Source organism: Erythranthe guttata, chromosome 4, assembly GCF_056151865.1.
Source record: "Erythranthe guttata isolate IM_541 chromosome 4, IM_541, whole genome shotgun sequence".
In the NCBI taxonomy this organism is placed as follows: domain Eukaryota; kingdom Viridiplantae; phylum Streptophyta; class Magnoliopsida; order Lamiales; family Phrymaceae; genus Erythranthe; species Erythranthe guttata.
The window spans coordinates 6,571,117-6,589,625 of NC_142536.1; the positions used below are offsets into that span (position 1 = coordinate 6,571,117).

The 18,509-nt window shown below is 34.5% G+C and overlaps 3 protein-coding genes across 3 annotated transcripts; all 3 read right to left on the reverse strand.

Moving 5' to 3' along the window:
- Positions 1-3,471: 3,471 nt before the first annotated feature.
- Positions 3,472-7,973, reverse strand: LOC105951661 (pyruvate dehydrogenase E1 component subunit beta-1, mitochondrial). Its single transcript, XM_012975111.2, has 15 exons — positions 7,644-7,973; positions 7,320-7,403; positions 7,151-7,204; positions 6,803-6,883; positions 6,698-6,724; positions 6,545-6,607; positions 6,369-6,455; positions 5,705-5,830; positions 5,297-5,430; positions 5,111-5,183; positions 4,946-5,011; positions 4,443-4,481; positions 4,205-4,329; positions 3,999-4,113; positions 3,472-3,788 (listed from the first exon to the last, which is right to left on the reverse strand). The coding sequence occupies exons 2-15, from the start codon at positions 7,368-7,370 to the stop codon at positions 3,738-3,740; spliced, it is 1,092 nt and encodes a 363-aa protein (XP_012830565.1). The 5' UTR covers positions 7,371-7,403; positions 7,644-7,973; the 3' UTR covers positions 3,472-3,737.
- Positions 7,974-10,949: 2,976 nt separating this feature from the next.
- Positions 10,950-12,945, reverse strand: LOC105951620 (uncharacterized). The gene is made up of 3 exons (XM_012975070.2): positions 12,029-12,945; positions 11,834-11,889; positions 10,950-11,378 (listed from the first exon to the last, which is right to left on the reverse strand). The coding sequence occupies exons 1-3, from the start codon at positions 12,594-12,596 to the stop codon at positions 11,193-11,195; spliced, it is 810 nt and encodes a 269-aa protein (XP_012830524.2). The 5' UTR covers positions 12,597-12,945; the 3' UTR covers positions 10,950-11,192.
- Positions 12,946-14,061: 1,116 nt separating this feature from the next.
- Positions 14,062-15,422, reverse strand: LOC105951641 (NAC domain-containing protein 83). Its single transcript, XM_012975091.2, has 3 exons — positions 15,080-15,422; positions 14,650-14,948; positions 14,062-14,388 (listed from the first exon to the last, which is right to left on the reverse strand). The coding sequence occupies exons 1-3, from the start codon at positions 15,396-15,398 to the stop codon at positions 14,194-14,196; spliced, it is 813 nt and encodes a 270-aa protein (XP_012830545.2). The 5' UTR covers positions 15,399-15,422; the 3' UTR covers positions 14,062-14,193.
- Positions 15,423-18,509: the final 3,087 nt, after the last annotated feature.

Sequence of the window (18,509 nt, forward strand, 5' to 3'; positions counted from 1 at the left end):
ACCCGACGGGTCGACCCGAGGACCCGTCCACCCGATTTTTTTCTTTTTTTTTTAATTTTGAATATGTAATGGCTATAAACCGGACCCAAACTGAACCCTCTCCGGACGCGGAACCGAACCAGACCCGATTTGACAGAATTCAACTTTTTCAACAAAAAAAAATCAACGGTCAAGATCATCTGACCATTTGAGATGGAGGGCTAGGATGGGTCGACCGTTAGACCTGGCCGGATGAATTTCAATTTGTTTCTCTTTTTTATTTGTTTTTCACCTATAAATACCACCCCTCCTCTCTCTCTGTTTTCTCACCAATTCACTCACATTTCTCTCTACTCTCTCAATTCTCAAATTTCAAGTGTTTTCTATTCTCGGTTAATTTTGCAAGCATTATCGATTTTCTTTCCGGTTTTCAATTTTCGATTTTTTTTCTCCATACCGGATACGTAGGCAACTTAGTTTTAAATTCAAAATTTTTATAATTTCGAATTTAAAACTAAGGTCAAGTGCTCTAAATTTAGCTGCTTCTTTTTTTTTCCCCTTTTTTTTGATATGTGTAAAAATAATAAATAAATAAATAAAAATATTGAAAAACCGGTTTGGACTCGAACCCGGACCACGACCCGCCTCCCCACATGTCGGTTTCGGGTCCGTAAAAGTTGGACCCGGACCCAGACCCCGCGGGTTCGACCGTGGTCGTGTCTACTATCTAGTATTCATTTTAATTTTACAAACATTCAGATTTGTGGCGTAAAATTACATGGTAAACCTTACTGGACATAGGATTTGAAAGTAAAAAATAACGGACAATTAATTGTGTTTATTCGTTTCTTATTACACATTCACTGAAAATTGTAATTCTTGTTCCTCTCACTCTCTGGGCGATCTATAATATAACAAAATAGAATCTGATTCAATTTTTCATCTAAGTAGATTATATTAATTTCATAGTGAATCATGTTAATTTTATAGGGCATAACGTTATTTTCTTAGTGGGTTATGTTGATTTCGTAATGCATTACATAATTTTATAGTGAATTTTAATAAATTTGTGGTGGATTTCAATTTGGTAAACTTGCACAAAACACATACACACACTAAAAAAAAAGTTTTTTTTTTTTAAAAAATCGAAATTAAAAAAGAAAAAAAAAAGAAACTTTTTAATGCAATAATTAAAAATCTCATTTCTCATTCTCAAAATATGTTATGTGTAATTACTATAATCAACAAGATAACAATAATCCATCACTAGTCTATAAATTTCGCAGCGTAGGCATTTGTTCTTCGAAGAACAAATTAAGCAGAGAGCAACCGAAAAGAAGAAGAATAAGAATGACTTAGCTTATCCCCCTTGCGCTCCATGCGGTAGTCGTGATCGATCCAAGTACAAAAATATATGGCCCGAACTAGTTGGTATGGGTGTCGAAGAAGCTAAGCGTATTATTGTTAAAGACAATCCCCTCGTAACCGTTGTTGTCGTCATCGGGTGCGGAGCGGTAGTTAATATCTTATGTTGCAATCGAGTTTGTCTTTTCCTCGATAAAAACTATCGGGTTTATACCGTGCCAATAGTTGGATAGAAGAAGACACAATTGCAGAAGATCATGAATAAATAAAACTAAATAGATATATAAATAAATTAATAAATAAATAAAGCCTCATAAGGTTAATTTTCAATGTATATATTTATTAAACTGGTACAATAAGAGGGTGATGTATTGTATAATAATGTACTAGCGCTACTCAAAGATTTTTGTCAATGCAATTTTTTAATTGTTACTTTTGCTTTAATATGACACTTTGTTGGTGTATAATAATTTGGAAAATTAAGAAAAAATCTCAATTAAAAACTCTTATACCCAAAAAGAGAAAATCTCATGAAATATTCTTCTATCTAAAAAGTCCCAAAAATAAGATATTAGTAATACATTATTCAATTAGTCAATTTTTAATTCTATTGAAATATTTTGCTTTATGGATTAGATTACCCGTTTTTTTTTTTTTTTTTGTGTGTATTTTTTTTCTTTTTTTATAGGAGTAGTTGATTAGATTATCCTTCAATATATAATAAACCATCTCTCAATTTCATACTAATTGCCTCTTTGGAGGAAAGATATTTTATATTTATGTTGTATTATATATGAGTTTATAAAAAAATAAAGATTGGTTAATCTTAGTAATTTACATTTATAGAGAATGAGAATAATATTTAATCTTGTTATAATAATTTTTAGCTTAATCCCACTTTGCACTCTTAAAATATAGCTCTTTAGCACTCTGGAATATCAAAAAAAATTAATAACACTTTGCACCCTTAAAACACAATAAATCATTCACAGTGTCCTCAGAATAGGGGTGGCAATTTGGATCCGGTTCCATGGATCCGATTAGATCCGGTTCGGTCCATAAGGATCCAGTTTAGATTAAGTCTAGTTGAAACAAACCGGATCGGATCAAGTTGATTTTTTTTTTAAAACTGGATCCATGTGGATCCACTTATATCCATTGAAAGTTTAACCACAAAATAAAGTGGGTCATATTGGATCCAACCAAAACCCAATTAAAAACCAAAACAATTTTCTCACAAAAAAAAAAGTCAAATAGTATTTTAATTAAAAGTTTAATTGATAAAAAATTATCAATGAGTATATTAATAAAAACTGTGTGTGTATGTGAGTGTGTGTGTGTAAAACAGTGTGTGTATGCGAGTGTGTGTGTGTGTGTAAAACAGAGAGTGTGTGTGTAGAAACTGTATGTGTATGTGAATGTCTTTGTGTGTGTGTGTGTAAAACAGTGTGTGTGTGAGTGTGTATGCGAGTGTGTGTGTGTGTAAAACAGAGAGTGTGTGTGTAGAAACTGTGTGTGTGTGTACGTGTGAGTGTGTGTGTGTGTGTGTATATATATATATATATATATATATATATATATATATATATAAATATATATATAGAAACAGATAGTGTGTATGTGCATGTAAGTGTGTGTGTGTGCGTGTGTGTAAAAAAGTGTGTATGTGTACGTGTATGTGTGTGTGTGAATATGTGTAATTGTGAAACTTGAGATATTAAACCACATAAGTTGAGATATTAAACCATAAAAGTTGAGATATTCAACCTCATAAGTTGAATTAAAGATGCAATGAATCCACATCAATGAATCCATGTGGATCCAATCCGGATCGGTCTAAACTCGATCCACATTAAATCCATTCATGTAGGTTGATATTGGATCCGATTCCTTTTGAATCTGATCCACATGGATCCGGATCCGTCCGTCCAAGTTGAGAAATTGCCACCCCTACCTCAGAATGATTTTTTAAGCAAATGAAAATAACTTAATATATTAATGCTATTCTTTTACGATGCCAAATGTGTTTATTTTACAATGCACTCACAACAATTCTACAATGCACTCAGAACGATTTCTTAATGCTTATTTGTGGATATATTGACAAATAAAAGAAATAATTCATCCTTAATAAAGCACGTAAAATATACTTCCTCCCTTCGAATAATCTCTTTGATCCATTCGTTTTACAGACCAAAAATCGAGAACGAATAGAAAGTATGCATGAGAACCTTATTTCCTGCAAAAGTTTTTTTTGCTAGAATTGCTAGCAGCAGTAGACTTGTCTATATCCTCGTAACATGAACGAAACACCATACAAGGTGAAAAAAGAATAATAACTTTTTTTTTATCGTAAAAATATCATAATCAAAACGATCGATTTGCCGTCGTCTCTAACTTGACCTGTAACATGCCCTTTTCGCTGCACGAACAATGTCTTCCACCTGACAAAAGTAAATCCCAAATGTTGTAATATACTTTCAATAGATTGTACGGTTCGAAGCATGTCTTTAATTTTATAGCCTTTCTATTTGAGGGCGACATTTTTTTATTTTCGTTAAAATTGCACGAGAAAATGTGTAGAATAAATTAAAATACTATTGGTATTAAATTAAAAGAAAATTAAATAAATAGTTAATTCAAGAAAAAAAAACCTGAGGAACAGCCATTCTCTCGAGATTTGCAGCATAAGGCATAGGAACATCGGCACCGGAAATCCTCTCGACGGGTGCATCAAGATATTCAAAGCTATCTTCGACCACAGTAGCGCTGCATTAAAAAATATATCATTAATAAATAAATAAAATAAAAATAATTATATTAAGTATAAAGGCGACGAAGAGAGAGAGAAGATGATGACCAAATCTCGGCACCAACACCATGTTGAGGGAATCCTTCTTCTAGAGTAACGAGCCTGTTCGTTTTTCTAACAGATGTGTTTATTGTAGATCTGTCGAGAGGGCGAATCGAGCGAAGATTTATGACCTGCATAAATAATTAGCAAAATAATAAAATTAAGATTCTCATAAGTAATTCTTTTCTTTTTTTTCAAACTATAAATGAAATGTGAAGACATAGGCGAATTTTCGTTCAGTTACCTCAGCACTAATTCCTTCTTTTGCTAGAATCTCGGCAGCCTATAGATAATCAATCGAGTAAAGTCAATCGACAAGATATTGTAAGTTTAAGTTTGATAAGAAAAAAAGATAAAATTAAATTAACCATAAACAAGTGAAAGCAATAACGGAACTCTGGAAAATGTAAAACGCTCCGTTTCCGCAGAAAAATATAAACGAGTTAATATGTAATACCAGTGCATTAGATATACTTTAGGCTATTTTTTTTATCAGAGATAAGTTTAGTACGGTCGTAGTGTTTTTTACAATATTTAAATATTTAACAAAATTAACCTACATAATTACTAATAAGGGGAAATTACGACCACCCCTGAGGTAAGGTCAAATTACGAAAAAAACACATCTTGTTTGGGTAATTACAACCACCCCTCAAATTTAGTGGAATCTTCTAGATTATGTGGAATATTCTCTAGTACTGAAGATGAATATTTTTATTTCATTTAATTCACAGATAAACAACCAACCTGAAGAGCATAGCCAACCATCTTCGAGAAAGCAGTGATTGTGACATCTTTTCCTTCACGTTCAATCTGTCAAAATATATTGTTGGCAATAATTATTTAATATTTAAGACGCAAAGAAAAATACGTGTCATATTTAATTATATATATATATATATATATATATACCTTAGCTTTCCCAATAGGAAGACAGAAGCTGGAATCGAGAACTTCAGCAGAGACAGGAAATGATTCACCGTATCTGTACAAGAAGAGTTATAGACACGTAAATAAGATCAATATAAAATCAAATATATATTGCGATTGACACGAAAATCGTGAGAGTAAGTAATAAATAATAATAATAATACTTACAGCAATTCGTTTTCGAGGAAAACAACAGGATCGGGGTCCCTAATAGCAGCTTTAAGCAGGCCACGAGCATCTTCCGAAGAATATGGAGCCAGTACCTTTAGTCCTGGACACGATGCATACCATGCTGCATAGCACTGCAATAAAATAAATATATAAACTTTGTTAAAAAAATACGAGATTTAATGGTGTAACCAAACATGGTGTACGAAAAAAAACAACTCGTTTATTAGTTCGTTTGCCATGAGGAATTACAAGACTAAGACATTTACATAGGTATTTAAATGGAGGGACTTCTTTTCTAACAGCACATCATTCGGCAAGACCACAACAGATGTGGAACAACTTTTCGTACCTGGGATTTTATTTTATTTTATTTATTAAAAAAATAATTTAAAAAAACTTTCGTACCTGAGAGTGTTGAGCACCGACACCAGCAGCAGCACCATTTGGACCTCGGAAAACAATCGGCACCGATATCTGACCAGCAGACATGTAATTCGATTTCGCAGCAGAATTAATTATGTGATCGATGGCCTGCAATTAAAATATATAAGTTAGTTTTTTCCGCAAGTATGTTTTATAAATATCTTCAAGTTCAGGAACATTACAAAAGTGTAAACCGAACAGAAAAAAGAAAAATCTCCCAAAATTAAGAAAAAAGTAATTACAACTTCTACTTTGTAAATATGGAAATATCACCATACTGAATTCTTCCGTTTCTTTTGATGCATACAAGGGAAGCACTTAAACTGGTCTCGAGTTCTTCACCTTCTCATAACCTAGTTGAAAACGGCACTTAAACTTGTCTAAATTATTTCTCGACATTGCATTTTTAAGTGATTTTCCACTACCGTTTTATTAAAATTTTGCAAGCTATGGACATGATTCATTATTAAGAAGTAACATAATAAAACAAAAATAACAGAATAAATTGCTTTCATGGCTTCGGGAAATAACATAATAAAACAAAAATAACATAATAAATTATTAAGATGGCTTCGGGAAAAGTGAACGCACTACATAAAAGAAAAGATAACAAAAAAAAATTGCATTAGGGCAAAAGAAATCAAACCTGCATCGAGAAGTTAAAAGTCATAAACTCTATTACAGGCCTTAGACCGTAATACGCTGCACCAACTCCAATTCCAGCAAATCCAGCCTACGAAACACCATTACAAGATCGAGCATTAAACTTTTTTAACCACTCATTTTTTTTTTAAAAGACAAAGGTAACGACAAAAAACCAACCTCGGTAATAGGTGTATCGATAACCCTCTCAGGACCATATTTATCCAGAAGACCTTTGGTAATCTAATACAAAAATTTTTAGAAACGAGTACTTAATACACGGATTTCAATTACACCATTTGGGTGAGGATTAAAATTTAAAATAAAACTCACCTTATATGCACCTTGATACTCACCGACCTGCATAACAGTACTAAACAAGTTAGACGATATATTCCATTTCATAAAAACCCGATCTCAAAACGTAAAAAAACGTACCTCTTCACCCATTACAAAAACTTTAGGATCAGCAGACATTTCTTCATCGAGAGCCGAATTTAAAGCATCGCGCACAGTCATCTGCAACAAATTACGATAGAAACATTTTTTCAAGAATCTACTATTTCATACAGGAAAACTCATTCTACATAATTCTTCCATCACTAAACCGAAACTACGACGATAACTCGAGTAACGAAGCACATAGACAATAAGATTTCTTGCAACATTGTAATTTTATAAACACTAAAAGATGCATTACTAAAACCCGGAAATTATATTCAGCCATACGAAACATCGTTGCTTCGATAAACACACGAATTTCGAATAAACGGAGACATTCATTACCTGCTTGGCAGAGGAAGAAAACGCCCTCAACGTTCGAATTCCTTGCTCCAAACTCTTTAAAACCCAAACAAATTAAATTAATAAAAAAAGGTTTACATACTCAAATTAAGGTCAAAAATCAACAAGAATTACAAACCAAAAAAAAATTAAATAAAAATCGGCACATTACCGAAGCATGACTGACTTTGGAGGCAGCCCTTTGCCTTATAATCCCCAACATTTTATTTCCTTTCTCTCTCTAAAACAAAAATCCCTGATTTAACATTAAATCACAAGAACAACAGATCATAAATAGATACATCAAACGCACGCAAAATCAAATATCCAGTTTCAGATAGATCTTACACCAAACCAAAAAAAAAAGCCCATCTTTAATACAGAATTAATTGAAACAAACCTACCCACACAGTTAATATACGTATACGTACCAGGAGAAAAACTATAATAAAAAAAACCCAATAAAAATGGGGAAAATATGTATCGGAAAATGTACCGGTGGGCTGGCTCGTTTTCCTCTGGTGAAATTGCTGGAGAGATTGCGATGCGAAGAGAGATATTATTCTATAGTATTTTCTCTCTCTCTCTATATATATATATTGTCTGTTTCTTTGATTTAGTGAATACTGATGATAAACAGAGAAAAATTGAGTGTATATATATATGGGTTGTCCCGATTGGCGGCCGGGTCAGCTGAGAATTCCTTGAGCGTTTGTTTGATTTGTAAAATGTTGGTAGCACTGTAGGGAAATAAATGTAGAGAACCGTAGAGGGATTAGGTAAGCGGCATAGAAATTATTTTTTTTTTCTTTTTTTTTTCTATTTTATTTGTAAAAATATATATGTTATTTGTTATTAATACTATTTTCTAATAAAGGTGACCTTTTTATTGTATTTTTTGTTCTGCTACTACTTTTGGCCCTTCTTAGATGGGAAGGGTTGCTCTTCTCTGGGCAAAGAACATTTCGTCCCACCTAAAATATATTAAATTGAAATGTTAAAACATTATTTATTTCAAAAAAATGTATAAAGTCAAGCCCGGCTAAACCCGCCGAAGCTCAAATAAATGATGGAGGAATTCAGATAATTCAAGAGACTGTTCGATCGGGAATTATGAATTGTATACCTTTGATTGTGTGCTCTAAGTATTTATGTGGAGAATTATATTCTCACGGGCTTAATTAAGCCTCTTAACATAGGGCAACTTGGACGTGTTTGTATTATTACCATGAGTCAACTTGGGTTTTGTTTGTGTGCCTCTATGGACTTGTTGATATAGGCATTTGGGCGTGGGCCTATCATAAACCCTACACTCTGGATCGTGGCTCGAGTAGCGAGAATTGCTGGAGAGTACTTAACGTGTGTAGTGTTTGGGAATTTTGTGATTTGGTTAGTTGATTGGACGGTTCGTGGTGGAAGCAACTTGGCGACTTTATAATGCCATTGATAAATTGGCAGCTCGTGAGACGGTGAATCGCTCAACGATCAGTAGAAATGGCGGTTGCATGCCAGTGACAAGTAGTTAACTTGTGAGTTAGCGGGTGGCTGAACGATTAACAAAAATGATGGTTGACAGATTTCCTTGTCATTGGTAAGTAGGCAGCTCAACGATATTTGTAGAAATGGTGGTTGACGTCTCGTATTACGATATCGTTAGTAAGTAGATAACTTATGAAGTCGTGGGCGGTTCAACGATTAGTAGAAATGACAGTTGACGATTTGAGCTGTCATTAGCAAGCATGCAGCTCATGAGAGCGTCGACGACCCTAAGATTAGTAAAAAATGGCGATTGATGGATGGCAAGCTTGTGAGACCCTGAGCGGCTCAATGATTAATCAAATGGCAATTGACGGTTTGCCAACTCGTGAAACTGTGAGCGGCTCAATGATTAGTGCCAATAGATGGCTCTTGCCAGGTCATGAGACCATGATCAGCTCAACAATTGGTGTTAGACGATTCGCCACTTCATTTTCAAGCTCCTAGTGAAGGAAATCGAAGTCTCAAAACCTCCTTCGTCATCGTCTAAATGAAGAAGACGAACAGCATGTTCCGCTAAGTCGGATGAATGAGAAGACATGGTGTTCAAAAAAGAACACTTGCAAAGAAAATAAAAGAAAAGGGGAAGGGGAGATTCAAGGTGGAAAAATATCTGGAATAAGCAGTTGGAAAAAATACTAAAATGAAGAGGAATCTTCACAAAAGTTCACCGGAGAAGAACACGGGTGTCGGGATCATGAAAAAAATTGAAGATGTTGCCTTGAGTGCAGAAGGATAGAAGCTTCACCTGAAAAGTAAAATAGCTGTCGGAAGAGAAAAATGAGAGAAAATGAAAGATAGAGCGTAAAGGAAAAAACAATGGAATGAAATGTGGAAATAAATATTTATTGTGCGGAATTCGAAGAGATGGGAGATCTCATTCGCTCAAATGAACGGCCTTGATTAAGTTAATGCTTAGGTTCTCGTGAAAAGATCTCCAACACGCCTCCATAATGAATGATTCCATATACGAATATAAGCCCATGCGTTTGTGCCTCTGACCTACGGATTTTAGACATGTGGCTAGAAGGAAGAATAGACGGGATTTTTACTCAATATTTGGAATTCAAATTTTAGAGTAGGGGGAGTAGTTGGTATGGATCATATCGCCCATATGGGCTTTGCCCGTACAAGTAAAATGAATCGCAAATAAGGCCCATAAATGGTGGCCGAAAATTAGAAGCACTGTCCTGTTAAAAGAGCATACGAAATCCTAGCAAAAAGGAAAAAATATCGTTCGCACGTTACGTTGTACGGCGACACGAGGTAAGAACATAAGGGTTGTGATGTTATTTTGGGTCGGCTTTTTAAGCGATGTGAAGTTTATTTATCCTAAAAACCCATTAAATGCAGCAGGCTCAAATAAAAAGGTAATTAAGTCAAAAATCTTAATGAATCTTGCATCTCAAGGCGCAAAATATCTATAAAAATGGGTTTCACTCAAACTTTTACTTTCTAATTTTTTTTTATTGTAATTCACAATATACACACAAATATAAATTCTAACTTCATGGTCGGAGTTTCTACTGGAAAATCCCTTCCTGTGTTGCAGGACCAACGATCGACCGAGATACCGGTGGAATTAGAGGCTGGCCCTAGGAGAACCAGGTTGATGTTAGGCTTATGACACAAGCGCAGTGAACTGAACACGATCACACATTCTCCTCGCATTTTGGAAATGATTCCATTCTTCATTCTGAACCTATGGCCTTACAAGACAAGCTCTCTAATATTCCCCGAATCAACAAAACAAGTTTTACCAAGACCCTCAGGATATTGTATTAGCTTTTTCTATTAGGCATTTTCTTTATCTACATAAAATGGGTCTTTGTAAATATCGTCGATAGTGAGTGGTACTTTTTCTTTGTTAGGCCACACAATTTTTCAAAGAGGCCCCTTTGCATTTTCCTTCATTACTATCAATTTTGAACAAAAAAGAAAAAAACACCTGTGGAGGGCCTACCACAACAAAGTACTTTTCAAACATTAACCTAATTAAAAAAAATATGAGGTAGAAAATTAAACATCATTTAAATTTATGTAAACTCCAGCCAGATTAGAAACAACAATTAATTTGTACACAAAGCTAGCAATAGTGCAGCTATCTAGTTTGTAGTAAGAAGAAATTAACACTTAATGATTGGAGTTCGATCTTTTTCACCAACATTTTCTAGATCGAACTTATTGCACCTAATTTGTTCAGTGTGATCGAATGTACGTACATAAACATTAAACACTACTTTCGTCGGTGAATATAAGCACCAAATTATAAACAAAACATTAGAATCTGATGCAAATTAAAATTTTAGTTTGTTGAAACACTACAAATGTTGTCACTACAATTGGACAACCTATATATTCCACACACACTTGTATTACATGACTACTCAATTGAAAAATAAAACTAGAAAACCCAAAGCCAAAAAAAACATATGGGATTTTCTAATTTCTTTAATATATATATGTCCTTCATACATTTTTTATAATCCTTTAAGCTTAGTAGATCAATTCAAGCATTTGGTTTTCCGGTGAGAAGATGGGCGTGGTGGTCGTGGGCGGCAGAAGGTGGTGGAGTGTAACATGTGGCGGCGTTGAATAGATTCTTCACGGCGGCTTGTCCTCCCTTTGGCAACACCCTTCTTCGAAAACTCTTCTTCTTTTTCCCTCTCTTCACTTTCTTATTCTCGGAAGACTCCTGCATATATATGCACGTTAAAAAAATTAATGCATGTAACTAGTAATTTCTCCCGTATGATGCATAAAAAATATATATCACATAACTATAATGTTGATATTTAAGTTCATTTTGGATATGTTATCGCACTTTTGTATTGCGTAAAACATGTATATATAGCATGTGCATGAATACTCGAATGCCGAGTGATGTTTGAAATATAGTAAATGGTAAATGTCTTGTATTTCAGTTTTTGCCGATATTCGCCCCGCTGCTAACACCATGTACAACGCGATAAAAGATGTAATAAATCGAAACATATATATACAAATCGATGTCCATAAAGAAACAAAATAAATCAATAGTGAATTACAATACAAAATCAAAACTAAAAAAACCAATTCCCAAAATGACATTTTATCTTACAATGAATTTCCATGTTACAAGACTACAATTACACCATAAATATAATTTACCTTTGATAATACGGTGTCGTCTTTGGGGATTGTATCTTTCAAGGCATTCTTCTTACCTGCAACCAAATTAAAAATAAAAAATTAATAAAAAAAATAAAAATAAATAACATAACTATAACAACACAATATTTTCAATCTTAAATTAAAAAAAAAATGATAACAATATGAAAAATAATTTAATAATTAATTTCTCACCTATATCAATCTTTTTATCTCCTCCATCTTCCTTAATATACCCCCGAAAGCTCGGGGAGCCCGGAAAGTCACCACGGCCAATCCTTCTCTCGTCGTCCTCGTCATCATCCTCGTCATCATCATCATCATTATCATCATCCGTATCCGTTAACATATCCTCATCATCTTTACCCTTAACACCGTGAGTAATCGCAACATTGCCCTTCTTCTTCTTGTCATTTTCATCATCATCGTCGTTAACGTCGTTTTTGTGCTTATCAGAACTAATTGCCGCCGCCTCTTCTTTTCCCTTGCTGTGAATTACGTGATGGTGGGAGTGAGGGTGAGACGCGCTTTTTGACGTATTGGAGGAAGAAGGCGCGCTTTTGTGTTCTTCCTCTAATTCGTGAGGGTCGTGCAAAAGCAACTCTTTCTTGGAAGGGGTGGAGGCGGTGTCCTTGAGGGGCGGGTATTGCCCGGCGTGGCGGCGCATCTTAATCTCCTCCAGCCGGTGGACGAATATCGGGCGGAGCTTCGCCGGCAACACCAGCCCGTTCCCGTCGAACGGACGTGAAACACCGCACCCCATATTATACTGGCTAGTTATTTGCGTACGTAGACGGAGTTAACAACGATTCATGCGCGAATGGAAGAAAATTAAAAATTAAAAAAAAAAAAAAGAAAAAAAGAAGAAAAAGAAATGCTTAGTAAATGGGGATGATATTGTATAGTGATTAAAGAATCAAGGGTTTCTAGGGTACAAATTATTTAATGTTTGTTTTTGTTTGGATTTTGTTTGAGGGTCAAAAAGAAAATACATTCATTTACACACCAATATTAACTAACATGAATAAATGGCAATGCATAAAATGAAGGTTATTTGACATGGTTTTGTTGGAAGTTTTACATGCAAAGAAACCATTTTTTTTGGTCAAACTGTTGACTTTTTTTGTTTTCTTGAGGAATATGCTGTTTTTCAGGGGGTTTGAAGAGCTGAAGATTTTTTGGAAAATTTAGTGGTAATTAAATTATATTTGAACTTAGCCATGTAATTAAATGGCCTAGAAGGCCTTTATTTTCTCAACAATGGATGGTCACAAAAATTAAATGATTTTGTGGACTTGTTCACAAGATTGTATCATATGATTAATCGGCAGGTAATTAGCTCAACCAATGATATAGATACATGAGAAAATTGCAAAATTAGTCCTCCAACTTTAGGGCGATGTCATAAATTTAGTCGTCGTTCGGGTTCGGCTTTTAAAATCGTATTTTGTTCCTATTTTTGGAGTAATTAGAATATTTGATCCCGAAAAAATCATATGTACTACTTACTAGTCACGCCTACATTATGGGGCGAGTCCAGCCAAGGACTAGGATGGTCTCAACCCTAGCTTCAATTCTATTTTTTTTTTCCCTTATATATTACACTATTTCTATTTTATTCCAATTATATTATCTAGTCCACTCATTCAAACTCTAAACTACTAGTTTGATATTAAGTCGTAGGCTAGCCGTCCCGTAAGGGATGAGCTAGTGGTTGGAGCTAGTGAACCTGTGTCAATTGACCCAGGTTCGAATCCCCTTGCCAACAGTCCATAGGTCGATTTTGTCACACATGGTCAGCTTAGTGTGGTTTTACATCTTTCGTATGGTTTCCAAGCTATTGTACGAGAGTGTAAGTTTATCCAGTGCATCTATTTGGCGGGTTAGCTAGCCCTCTACATCTGTCGCTGGCCTGAAATTGACGCCCACCGACAACCGAACGCACCCCAGGAAAAACATTTCGAGTTCCGCATTTCAATCAATTAGGGTTTATCGGCTTTTCTCTCATCGTAATCCATGTTTCTTCGATTGTCATAGCAAATAGCTTTTCGATAACTTTTTGTATTATCTTTTGAAGATGGAGGAAGTAAATAAAAGACCTGAAATCGGAAAAAAAAAAAAAAAAAGGGAAATCTTGCCATGAATACAAATAATTGGGTATATGTCGAATGTGGACGTAATTGGCCGAAATGGGGGAAATTGATGAATTGAAAATTAAAGTGATGAAATAACTCAAATCAAATTTTGTACTTACATGAGTTTCATTTATGAAATGCACTTTAATTGGAATTACAAATTAAAATAAATCTGATCATACATTATTAAATATTTTTATTGAATTTCACCATTAGGAATTAAGATTAGTGATCATCAGAATGTGGAGAAGAAGAAGATGAAGCAGAAGAAGAATCTGTATCACTCATATTTAAATCAATATTTCTATGCTTATAGTAATCACTGTCATAATCTTCGGATGCTGCTACGCTATTTCGTCGTCTTTTCTTTAAAAATATACGGCACAACGTCCAATTCCCGATTCGAGCTAGAGTACCGGCCTGCAAATTGATCATACAATGTTATTATGGCTCCAAAACACATGTAACAAATTTTGTAAAATAAAATAATATTGTCGAGTAAGGGAATTAATTCTCCGAAAAAAAAATGTACAATGAATTGTGCGTGCATGTATATATCGATCAAGAATATAGTATGCGATCATATCCAACACGTATTATAAACGAGCATGCTCCGTAAAATATATTACCTTATATTAAGACATGGGAAATAATTAATTAATTAATTAACTAAGAAGTTACCTGAGGAGAATTATTTTTCTGCTGGATGCTATAATTTTCTGAAACGGCAATGAAGTACTCGTGCATAGTCCAATTAGTTCTAAGAGCGCGATTATTATTCTTTTTCCTCTTGTAGAATACAAGTGATTTTCGGATCCCGATTATCGGCATCGCCTTTTTCGAACAAATTATTCGTTTGGCTGATCCAGTGGCTTTCCAATAGCCAGCAGTACAAGTGGCTTTGCTAGATTGGACCGTATTACCCTTTCGATTATTGCCTTCTTTGTTGATAAAGAAATACCTCTCCTCATCCGAATTACCTATACGGATATACACGATTACAAACGATGCATGATTTAATTACGTACTAGTTTTTTTTAATGGGATTTAATTAAAGGATATATATAATAAAATTTAAAGAATGTGATTAGTAATGTAATTAATTACCTACCTGGAAATTCAAAAGGATCAAAGGTGAAAATGTTGATTTCTGGAATAAGTATGTGTGCAGGCAAAGGATGGGAAAATGTTTTACGTGCCAAATATTGGAATACGATCTCTTCGTCGGTCGGCTGGAATCGAAATCCAGGTGGTAATTTTCTCCCTCCTTCTCCAACAAACTTCAACATGTCCATTAGTTGTCTCTGAGAGAGAGAGAGAGAGAGAGAGAGAGAGAGAGAGAGAGAGAGAGAGAGAGAGAGAGAGAGAGAGAGAGAGAGAGAGAGGCTTTGAACTTGCATGGAAGGTTCATTTTGGAGCATTTTATACATAGAGATGGAATGAGTGGTGAGATATTCTATAATTCTATATTCTACTTAGTTATTCATATTCTTATTATACTATGTTCAAAATATTAATTTAATTGCATGTATGTATAATTTGCTTTTGTAATAAGATATATCTAATTATGGATTTGTGACATCTAAAGTTGACTGATCCAACACACAACTCTCACTCATATAAAGAGTGAAATATGGTGCCTCCTTTCCTTGAAAATATATAATTGGGGTTAAAAAGCAAATAAAGGAAAATTAGTGAAAAAGTTTTGTACTTTAGGGAAAAGTAAATGATTGAAAAGATGAGGAGGAATTGGGTTCAAAATGGGATTGGATATGTTCTTTCCTTCATGGAGAAGAAGTTGCTTTGCTTCCTTTTTTCCAATATATATATATATATATATATATATATATATATATATATATATATATATATATATATATATATATATATATATATATATATATCTCTGCAAAAAAATCATTATTTGCCCTCAATTAATTAATGCAATTATACAAATATATTATGCAATTTTTACGATGAAATATTCATCCCTAAAAAATTAAAAATAATAAATTAAATGTTCCCTTTTTCATTTAATATTAATTATTTACGTTTTAGGGCATTTCGGTCTTTGTACACTTTATCATGGGAGTGGGGGTACTTATCTATTTTCTTAACACTCTCTTACATATAAAATTTGGAAAATCTAACAAATGCTTAACGTCTAAGTTAAAAAACACAAACAATATTGGACTTTAATTATAGGGTTAACTGCAAAAAATCCCCTAAACTTTGGACGTTTTTGCGCTTTATCCCCTGAACGGAAAAAAGTTGCACGAGCATACCTGAACTTCACTTTTCTTAGCACCGGCAGCCAAAACATACCGGAATTCAAATCACGTGCCTCTCACGTGAATATAGTTGGGTAAATTAGTCTTTTCCTTTTACTCCTATTTTCTTAATTTTCTTTTTAATAAATATAAATAAAATGAAAAAACTAAAAAGAAAAATGAAAGAAAGACAAAAAGAAAAAAAAGAATATTGCTGCACCAGTGCACACCATCGTCTTCGTCCCACCTCCACACACAAATCAAACAACCATAACCTCTACAAATCAAACACCACCCACCGGCCACCACAACCTCTGATCCGCCGCCGCACCACCACTATCGAACCAATTTCAATCCATTCCCCATTCACCATCACAAGGCAGAGAAATTGGGGTTTTTCGCTGGTGCTCCGGTCTCAAAATTTGACCGCCGGCTGGTGGCTCTTTCTTCGCCGCAATCAATCAATGGACGGCGGCGACGGCGAATTCCAGTGGTGGAAGAACCCAATTTGGTGGAAATATGACACGGTAGCAAGGGATAAACCTTCCACCATTGAAACCTCTGGCGGCGGTGCATCAATTTCAGCCCAAGACCAAATTTATTTTTTCTTCTTTGAATCAAAGTTTGATTCCGCCGAGGAATTTGAGTTTTTGGAATCAAAACTTAATCAACAATACAATCCTCAATTTGGTGTTTTTTTTCGGGAAAGAGAAATATTGATTAATATGATGTTCTGGTGTGATGTGGTTTCGAGTTGCGAAGCAAAGCGGCGAAGGGCGGTGAAGCAGAGGCGGCGGAGGGAGGTGAAGCAGCGGCGGGTGAGGGCTGTGGTTGAAGAGCAGTTTGGTTGGGGCTGGTGGTGACGGGAAGAATGGTTGGGGATGATGGTGACGGAAGAACTTGTTTTTATTTTCCTCTTTAAGATTTATTTATATTTATTAAAAAGAAAAGGAAAAAAATGGGTGTGAAATGGAAATGACCAAGTTACCCCCACGTGTAAGGCACGTGATTTGAATTCCGGTCAATTTTGGCCAAAAATAGACATTTTAGATGCCGGTGCTAAGAAAAGTGAAGTTCAGGTATGCCCGTGCAACTTTTTTCCGTTCAGGGGGTAAAGCGCAAAAACATCCAAAGTTTAGGGGATTTTTTGCAGTTAACCCTTAATTATATGCTGATCTTCATGCATTAATTAAATAGTTCAAAAGACCTATTGATTACATAAGCATCAATTCATTTGTATTTTTGATGTATGGAGTAATACTTCAATAAGATAAATTAAAACCAAGTGATGATGTAGTTGTACATTGTAAATGTATTTCATATGTAGATTGAACAGAATTTCAGTCCGTTTTCGTTCGGTTGTTCACCCTTTGCACCATATATGAACCGGATAGCTATGTTGCACGGGCACGGATATGAACACGGTGATACGTCATTTCCAAAAAATAGGATACGAACTCGTGGGGATACGCGTAAATATAAAAAATATAGGAGTATATTTATAAAAATATAGGGGTACGTTTATAAATTGTAAGAAATATGTATAAGTCGTCATCGCATAAGAGAACCGCTCGGCCTCTTTGCTCGTGTTCTTGGTCCTCGTCGCTGCTAGACTTTTGGAGTTTTGGGTGGACTCACAAAGAAAATAGAGGAAATGTCGTAAGCGAAGTGTGCCAACTTTTTAAAAATTGTGAACACTTCCCGACGAGTGTCTTAATTTTAGCGAAATTACGACACGGCCAGACACGGATGTTCGAGACGTGTTCGGGCATGTCCGAGTGTCCAGGTGTCGGATACGGGGACTCTTCACCTTCTAGAAGTGTCCGTGCAGCATAGCCGAATAGTTCATTTTTTCAAAAATAAAAAATCGTAACAATGGTTCCATTCGGAACGATTCTAGATGGTTCGATATAAGAGTAAAAATGAGTTGAACCGGCTCGATAAAAACTCGAGCTTATGATCTTGATCTTATTTTTCTTTGTTCAAAATCTCATGAGCTGGATCGTTAGCTTTTTTAAATTCATTATTATATAATTCACAATAAAATCATAAAAATAATAGTTAAGTTTAAAAAATTAACTTGTCTGTATATTTAAAAAGTTACCTTATTTTAAATAAAAATACTCTGAATTAATAATACTTACTATTTTTTTATTATAAATATTTAATAAATTGTTAATATTATTATTTTAAAATTTGAAAAATAAAAATTACGTAGCTGTTCAAAGTTCGTGAGCCTTGATGGTGTATTTGAGCTTAACCCATAAGGCA

Excerpts from the sequence above, each read along its gene's own strand:
- LOC105951620 (XM_012975070.2), bottom strand. The coding sequence starts at position 12,596 with ATGGGGTGCGGTGTTTCACGTCCGTTCGACGGGAACGGGCTGGTGTTG. Across the intron at positions 11,890-12,028 it reads AGATAAAAAGATTGATATAG|GTAAGAAGAATGCCTTGAAA; the intron begins GTGAGAAATTAA and ends ATTTGGTTGCAG. Across the intron at positions 11,379-11,833 it reads ACGACACCGTATTATCAAAG|GAGTCTTCCGAGAATAAGAA; the intron begins GTAAATTATATT and ends ATATATATGCAG.
- LOC105951641 (XM_012975091.2), bottom strand. The coding sequence starts at position 15,398 with ATGTATAAAATGCTCCAAAATGAACCTTCCATGCAAGTTCAAAGCCTC. Across the intron at positions 14,949-15,079 it reads TGATCCTTTTGAATTTCCAG|GTAATTCGGATGAGGAGAGG; the intron begins GTAGGTAATTAA and ends ATATCCGTATAG. Across the intron at positions 14,389-14,649 it reads AGAAAAATAATTCTCCTCAG|GCCGGTACTCTAGCTCGAAT; the intron begins GTAACTTCTTAG and ends ATCAATTTGCAG.
- LOC105951661 (XM_012975111.2), bottom strand. The coding sequence starts at position 7,370 with ATGTTGGGGATTATAAGGCAAAGGGCTGCCTCCAAAGTCAGTCATGCT. Across the intron at positions 6,725-6,802 it reads TTTTTGTAATGGGTGAAGAG|GTCGGTGAGTATCAAGGTGC; the intron begins GTACGTTTTTTT and ends ACTGTTATGCAG. Across the intron at positions 6,456-6,544 it reads TCGATACACCTATTACCGAG|GCTGGATTTGCTGGAATTGG; the intron begins GTTGGTTTTTTG and ends GGTGTTTCGTAG.